An 8279-nucleotide genomic window follows, 5' to 3' on the forward strand; every position below is an offset into this window, starting at 1 on the left:
TGGCCTGTATTCATTCCTGCTTTTTGTCTTATCTTATCTTATCAGTCTTTTTACCCATAGTGACAATAATAATTTTTATTTGATCCATAGACTGCAGGAAAAGATTCATCACGCTTTCTTTTCAGTACAAAACTGCAGTTAGCATCTTGGGTCACTAGATGTCAGCACACTTGTATAGCATTTATTTATTTATTTTAATTTACTTTATTTCCGTACTTATATAACACCATCATATTCCACAGCTCCTTAGGGGGCATTCACACTGCCATTGGTGACAGGCAGCTATTGTCCGTTACAAGATTTTAGCAACGGATACTAGCTGGACAGTCAGAAATCCTTTTAAAATTTCCATTCATTACAATGGGATGTCTTTGGAGTGTGGGGGAAACCAGAGTACCAAGAGGAAATCCAGGAAAACACGCGGAGAATATCACTGATATGTACCCCTGTGACTAGCGGTGGCAGGAGGCCCCCCCCCCCTCCCCTTAACTTTGCTGTCAGGTGATACAGGTTGTGCAGGATAGGACGACTGTGTAAAGGAGGTAATTGTATGGAAGGTATAATACCAACCTCTGTACTACAGCAGTCTGATCACTGCTATGTTGACATTGTAGGCACTGACACACTTAACCAATACCTGCAATGTTAGTGCTGCTTTTCTAACAGATCTATTCTTCAGGATATCCGGCTTACTTGGCAGTATCCACTAGCCCCAGCCCTGAGTGAGTGCGACTGCTCGGCAGCTGCAAAACTTCCCTATGTGTACTGTTACCAGGGGTGTCATGAGTTACAAGCTGCCCGTTTATGTGCAATGCTCCTACTCGCTTGCGAAATAGCCTCATAAATTTTTACAGATCTTGTGGATTTTACAGCATCTAAATCGTTTGTATCCACTGTGGCTTTGTGCGTGAGATGGAAGCACAAAACAAGCACGTAGCGACATTACTACTATCCCAGATGCTACACAGTGTACAGAGCTGTTCCATTACACTGGGGCTCTAAAAACAGCTGCTTGGAGTTGGACCCTTCCAGTCTTATAGTAATGACCTATCCTAAGGATATCTCCTCAGTCCTGGACTAAACCCATTGTGGTTAAGGCCAAACGCTGCGAGTGGCGGCAGAATTGCAGGTGGTTTACCTGCTATGATATACAGTACATGTCTAGTCAAAGCCCATTCACATTACGGAAAAAAAACTCTCAGTGCATTGTGTCTTGCGCTGTGGATTTTGAACACGCAGCAGGATTTGCATTGTCTGTCTAACTAGCAAAACTTTCATTGGAGAATACATTGATATGGTGTTCAATAGGTATACAGAGGTACAGTAAAGGCCCTTTGTAATACCTGATACTGTATTCCAGTTATGGGTGCATGAGCCATAACCTCCCTTATACTGATCAGTGTACCTTGGCAGACTAGTACAGAAAAGAAGAAAAATACCTATTTACACATCACTGCTTGTCCGGCACAATATATTGGTATCTCCATTTTAGGTGTCCATTCAGATGTCTGTATTCATTCTGAGAAACCAGGTCCATGTGAATGTTGCATTGTCCAGAGCAACCAATGCTCTACTGTACTATACTCAAATAATCATGTGGATATCAGAACGGTAGACTTATATCCATATGGTACTGTAAGGGTATATTCATACAGATTTTGATGCAGAATCTGCCTGCAAAAATGGCTCCCATTGACTTCAATGGGAGCCGCTCGCTTTTTTTTTCCCTCTAGCTAGTACCGGAGAAAAGAAGCGACCTGACCTATCTTGCCCGGATTCCGTGGCTGAGTCAACTGCGGCGTCCACGGCTCAAGACACGCTCCTGTTTAAGCCCATTCATTCGGCCTAATCAGGAGCGGAATGCCAAGACTAAATGCCGGAGCACTGTATCGGCTAGCTGTGCGGAAGTTCACATGGCGGAATTTGGTTTCCGCTGTGTGAACATACCCTAAGATCAGTTCACACTGTTTTTAGGAAGCTTAACTGCAGAAGGATTTAGAGTAGGAATCGTTTTAGGCAGAAGGATTTAGATTAGGAATTGTTTTAGGCCTGCCTGAAGAGATGTGTGTTTTAGGATGTACTTGAAGTTGTAGAACTTGATATGATTGTCCAAGGTAGAGCATTCCAGAGAAGTGGTGAAGCTTGGGAGAATACTTGGATATGGGAGTGGAAGGTTCTGATAATACCGGATGTTCATCTTGGGTCATCTCGTGCATGGGTTGACTGATAGACAGAGATGAGGGTGGAAATATAGCTAGGCGCAGCATTATGGAGAGCTTTGAGGATGGACCACGTGTGCAAGCTGATCCTAACTCCTGTAAAACTTAAAAGGGTACATGGTCTCCTCTAAGCGGTGGAGCTGGCTAGGTCGTAACATATTAGATTTGGTTGCTTGTGCCCATAATGAATAAAAAAATGATTGTAGCTCCTTCTGTTTCTTTCAGATCACCAGAGAACAGTACCAAGGTGCCCTGTTGTCTTCCCGTATGGATAGCAGTCCACAGTCCCCGGAAGGAGGAAACCATAAACCCGACAACACCTTGTCAGAGCGCAGCGAGGTTTTGGTGGATGAAACTACCAGTCTACTGAACCAAAGGAACTCTCAGCACAGCTTACATCATAATGCGGTTTGACAGCACAATCTGCACTACGCGCTGCTCAGCCAGTACATTATACGTTTAGACAAACCATTTGCAATATCTTACTGGACACAGAGTGGCAATACACTGCATGCAAAGCTTTATCTTCCAATGGTCAAAGAGCAGGCTGCTAGGAAGCCTGGAGTCTGCAGAGCTGCACTCCCTACATCTGGCGCGTGATACATTTTTGCCAGTCCTGCTCATCTAAGGAGCTTCCAGATCTTCTGCAGGATGTTCTGTGGCATTGGATAATATGGATTAATAGATATCATAAGGCTACCAAAGGGGATCTGGCAGAGCAAGACTCTGCAATAATTTGGGAATAGCGAGATGCTGGGTCAAGCATCAACTCAGGGAAGGATTTCTACATGTGCACTGGAGAGCCCCGAATTTCAGAAGGGGATCGATTTGTTTGTCTTCCTGCGGGGAATGGGTAACTTTCAGTCTTCCTTTTATGTGGGCTTCTTACCCACAGCTTGCCCATTCTACCACCACCGCTCTGTTATTAATGGGCAACCAATGGACTTTAAGTACTATAGCTTCTGCCAAGTTACCTGGGTATAAAATCTTCATTTTTGTGACCACAAGAAATCTTATTGTCTAAGATTCCATATAATATGAGGATAGACCTGTAATAATACAGGTGGTGTTCTTCTTTAATAAGCAATCTAACGGTATTGGTAAAAAAAAAAAAAAACGCTTTCCATCAGTGTTTTAGTCAAACTTTCTTTGTGCCGGGGATGTGGGTTCTGCTTAATCGGTACATAATATGGCAGCGAAGAAAGTTTTCGTCTACCACCAGTGTTGTATCCTGATATAATATGGGAATCTGCAATACTGACCAATGTACATGATCTGTTCTTGCCTATCCTCACTGCTGAGGTAAGCGGGGCAGTATGGATGGAGTCTGTGCTTACAATAGCGACCTTTCCATATGTCCTTTCCATAATTTTACAGGACGCCCTCCCCTTCCCCCCCCCCCCCAATACCTTATCATTGTAGGCTACCACGCCATGTAATTTGGGTTATTGATGCAACACAAGACTGAAACGCCTCTTATAAGATACAGTGCCAATGATAGAGTATACAGTACATATTTTCTTATGCTGGTTGACTACCATTCTTATGTGTATATCATCTCCTTTATATAATCCCACTTCCCCCAAGAGAACAGGACAAGAGGGAGGGTTTTGCATATCACAAATCTATAGTCTTCCCAATGCAATTCAGTTGTGTTTTCTGGGTCAATTGTCTTAGCTTGAAACAAATGTAAAAAGTTTTAACTTATTTTGCGGTTTTTAGTCTCAGAACACCGTATGGAATAATACTCATCATGGGGCTTGGCCATGTCTATGATATGGCGCGTACGTACACAGGTTTTATTTTTAGAACTTTGATTCTGCTATAGGTGAACTTACCATATATCCCTTTATTTTAATGGTACTTATAACTACGCTGGTCGTTACCCTGAGATTGACTTTGGGTGAACCCGTTGGCTTCTAAGGTGTATGAGGGCCTCTCAACCGTCTGCTGTCTGGGGAGATAAGGATTGGGCTATTGGTTATCAATCTGCCCAGTCTTTTTGTTCTTGGGGAGATAATCCAGTGCTTGAGGTGCCTGGTAGCAACGTCTCCCTTCTGCCCATACAGAACTCCTGCATCTCTCAAGTGTATTTTTATTGTGGGGAGGGTGTCGGGATTTGTCCTATTTACCATGTGTACGAGGGAAGAGTGTGGGCTTTCCATACCTCACTACACACAATGCACAACCTGTTTTTAGCTGCTTTTCTTGTTAGAGTAGATGTTCTACTTCCTTCAGGCGACTTCCAAATCTGGATGGGTAACTCCAACCTGTTTAGACAATAGCAAGTAGTTAAGGCTGAAGATAAATGGACGCAACCGTATACTGTTATCAAATATTCCCATCTATAGACTGGGCCACATCCATGATCTTGAGTAGACAAAGGTAACTTGCAGCACTTAGAGGATGGGGTGAAGTGGAGTTGACACGATCATTGGTAGAGAGTCCAGTATTGCAGGAGTGGGTTGTACAACTTTACTGAAGTTGGCTGGCCATGGATGTTTTACCAGCGTCCACCTGTATGTTTTATGATCCAAGCATCGTAAAAACCAATTCCGTGTAATTCCTGATAGACTGTTATCCAGAACAACTTACCGATCCATAATACAGATGGACAGATGTAATAAGATTGTCACCCTAGGCCCTCATATCAACACCCTGACCTGCAGAATTACCATGACCTCTACATTAGCCATTCATACACATTATACAGGGTAGAGCAAAATTCAGTAAATCTTTTCGGGCAAATTTTTTATTTGCTCATTGTGAGAAATTATTATAAACTGAACTTATTCATCACCCAGACTTGCCCATTTAATCCTGATACCACCACTCCAATTCTCCATCCCCCAAGTGACCACTAAGGACAGTGATTTGGCTGCGGGAGTGATATGAGTATACGGGAGAACCACAGTGGCATTAAATGGTTAAGTATAGGGATCCCCCCCCCCCCCATTCAATTACTGACTCCCATTTAAGCTGGCCAAACACTTTCAATAGTTGTCAAACAAACTCTTGCCTGCCTGCTGGCTATTCCCTCCCAACCGCTCCATACACGTGCATGCTCTGGTCGGCTGAGCATTCATGTGCTCTTAATAAGGAGACGGAAGTAAGGCCTTATTCACAAGATCGTGCCATTTTTCACAAACCAAAGGTCCATGAAAAATGTCTGTGTTCAAATCCAAGGAAGGGACTTGCATGACAATGAATAGCGGCTGTTCTAAAACCCACAAATGTCTAGAAGTCTATTCACACCGCTCTATGTCTATTTTGAAGGACAAAGAGAGAGCATGTCACACCACATGTGAATAGACTTCTACTCCAATAGAATACCGTTGATTTAAAAAAAAAAGGTGTGTCACAGCCATTTTTCAGTGTGGTGTGAATACGGCTTAAGACGTAGCAAGACACCTCTGACAGCTATTTATCTCGGAAAACTGAAATGTTGACCTACCGGATAATTTTGCTATGTGGCGATCGCCTTCTATACAAGCTTATTCCGACTGGACTTTAAAATCGCCCTGTATAAGTGTGGAAATTGCTTACGGACAGTGCAGCAGTCTCCATTTTTGTACTGGACACAAGTACACTTAAAGATGCTGCTTTGTTTCTTAAGGTAACACAATATTATAAATATATATTATATACAGTTAAAGGGGATGTCTGAGATTCAGGAAAAAGTTTACTTTTACTCGTAAATTGTACCACTCTTGTCCATAGGCTGTTTAAGGCAGGGCATACAGTTTTTAGATCTGAGACGGCCATAATGCGGTTGTCTGTTTGTCATCTGGATTGCGCAAATCTGCTGTTTAGCCAGCGAAAATCTGTGTATGGCAGTTTTATGATATTGCAGCTTAGTCTTATTTCATTGAATTCTGCTGCCGTGCAATACTAGACACGGCCTATAAATAAGAATGGTGCGGCATCTGTGGGGAAAAAGTGATTTCTGACAATCCATTTAAGGCTGAGGCCCCACGTTGCGGAAACGCAGCTTTTTTATAAAAAAAAAATTATTCAGATTTTAGTGTGTTTATTAAGCCAAGTTCAGGAGTGGATAAAAGGAAAGGAAACCTCTAAGAGCTTCCTTTTTATATTTTCCATTCCTTTTCAAGCCATTCCTGATATTGGCTCAAAAAACGCTGCATTTCCGCAACGTGGGGCCTTAGCGTAAGGCTGAGGCCGCACGTTGCGGAAACGCAGCTTTTTTTTTGTTGCAGATTTTGTTGCGTTCTTTTGAGTCAAAGCCAAGAGTGGCTACAAATGGAATCGGAAATATATAGAAAGCTTTTATACTTCTAACTTCTGCTCAATATAGTCTTGGCTTTGGCTCAAAAAACCGCAACAAAATCTGCAACAAAAAAAAGCTGTGTTTCCGCAACGTGGGGCCTCAGCTTAAAGGGGTTTTCCAGGTTACGAGAATTACAATAAGGTAATGCTTATAATTGCCCATACACATAGGAGCCATGCTAAAAAAACGTAAATTACATCGGTTTTGCACCAACTTTCACATGCAACTGTAGTAATTCGCTATAATCGTGCTTAATATATCACAGCCGCTATATGTGTAGGCCCCATAATGAATAAATGCTCTAACGCTAGAGAATATATATATATATATATATATATATATATATATATATATATATATATATATATATATATATATATATATATGTATATATATATATATATATATATATATATATATATCTATCTATCATGCCCAGCCATTTCTAGCTTCTCATATAACTAAAGTCATTCAGTTAACTAAGGAAACCCCTTTAATAAAATAGGCCTCAGGTATACAAACCTGGAGTAGTCACCCAATCCAACCAATCAGCTTCCAGCTTTCATTACTCCAGTACTACTTGGAATATGAAAGCAGCAATGTGATTGGTTGCTATGGCCGCCAACCTGGATACCTGAGGCCTAGTGTGTTTCTAGCAATGCGCACAAGCCATACGTTGTTTTGTGTAAGATCCTTTGCTGCTGTCTTAGATCAGCAGATCCCAGGATCTTCTCCTTCTTGCTCAGGGACCGGAAAAGAAGCAGAATACTGAAATTGAAATCTATTCCTGTTTACGAAGTTCCAGAAGAAGGGAAATTTTTTTTTTTTTTTTTTTTTTTTTTTTTAACCCTCAGGAGGGGCAGGGGTGAAAAGTGTGTACGATTTCTGATGACTGTAAATATATAAATTGTTTAATTATTAAAGAGTTTATTATTTAAGTGCTGTGGTTGGAAGACATTTTGTACGTGCGTTTTAAGGGCGCTGCCAAGCTGGCGCATACCGTTATCTTATAACTGAGCTTATTCCTGTATTCCATGTCTGACTTTATTACTAAATATTAGTGTGTATCTAAATTTTATATTATACGTGAAAATCGCACCAAAAATTGGTGCAAATTGGACGTACCGTATTTTTCGGACTATAAGACGCACTTTTTTTCCCCAAAATTTTTGGGGAAAAGAAGGGTGCGTCTTATAGTCTGAAGGTGGCGCCTGGCATCCGCTGTAATAGAGAGGCGGAAGCCGGCAAGTGATAGACGCCATTACAGGTGCCGGGGCCTGAGACATCGCTGCGCTACTCTGCCCTCCATGAAGCCGGCAGCGGCTCCTCCGTCCCCCCACCGCTGGCTTCATGCAGGGCAGAGGATCGTAGCGATGTCTCAGGCCCCGGCACCTGTGATGGCTTCTATCCCTCCCCGGCATCCGCCTCTCTAGTACAGCGGATGCCGGGTCAGTATCGGTGGCCCCTTCTCCCCCGGGGCCGGTCCCCACCGGCCCCGTACCTGTAAAGTTGCAGGCCGGCTCCTGCGCGGCGGTATCGCAGGAGCCGACCTGTTCGGGTGACAGCCGGGAGCCTAATGAGGCTCCCCGGCCTGTCACGGCTATATATTAGTATTGCGGCTGGGTCTATGACCAGCCGTAATACTAATAGACAGAATGTCCCATAGACGGCAATACAGTTGTATTGCCGTCTATGGGACTTGCAATCAAGTGACCGCAGGCTCAAGCCCACGGGGGGAATAAAATAGTAAAAAAAAAAAAAAAAAAAAAGCT

General features: G+C 42.7%; 1 protein-coding gene across 2 annotated transcripts in view; it reads left to right on the plus strand.

Moving 5' to 3' along the window:
- Positions 1-6268, plus strand: part of CNNM4 (cyclin and CBS domain divalent metal cation transport mediator 4) — a 30097-nt gene extending 23829 nt beyond the window's left edge. For both annotated transcript variants that reach the window (XM_075272912.1, XM_075272913.1), the window contains one exon: positions 2445-6268. In XM_075272912.1, coding sequence (XP_075129013.1) covers positions 2445-2633 — 189 coding nt within the window. In that variant the 3' untranslated portion in view covers positions 2634-6268. The remainder of the gene's footprint in view (positions 1-2444) is intronic.
- The last annotated feature ends 2011 nt before the right edge of the window (positions 6269-8279 follow it).

Source organism: Leptodactylus fuscus, chromosome 5 (genome assembly GCF_031893055.1).
Source record: "Leptodactylus fuscus isolate aLepFus1 chromosome 5, aLepFus1.hap2, whole genome shotgun sequence".
Taxonomy (NCBI): domain Eukaryota; kingdom Metazoa; phylum Chordata; class Amphibia; order Anura; family Leptodactylidae; genus Leptodactylus; species Leptodactylus fuscus.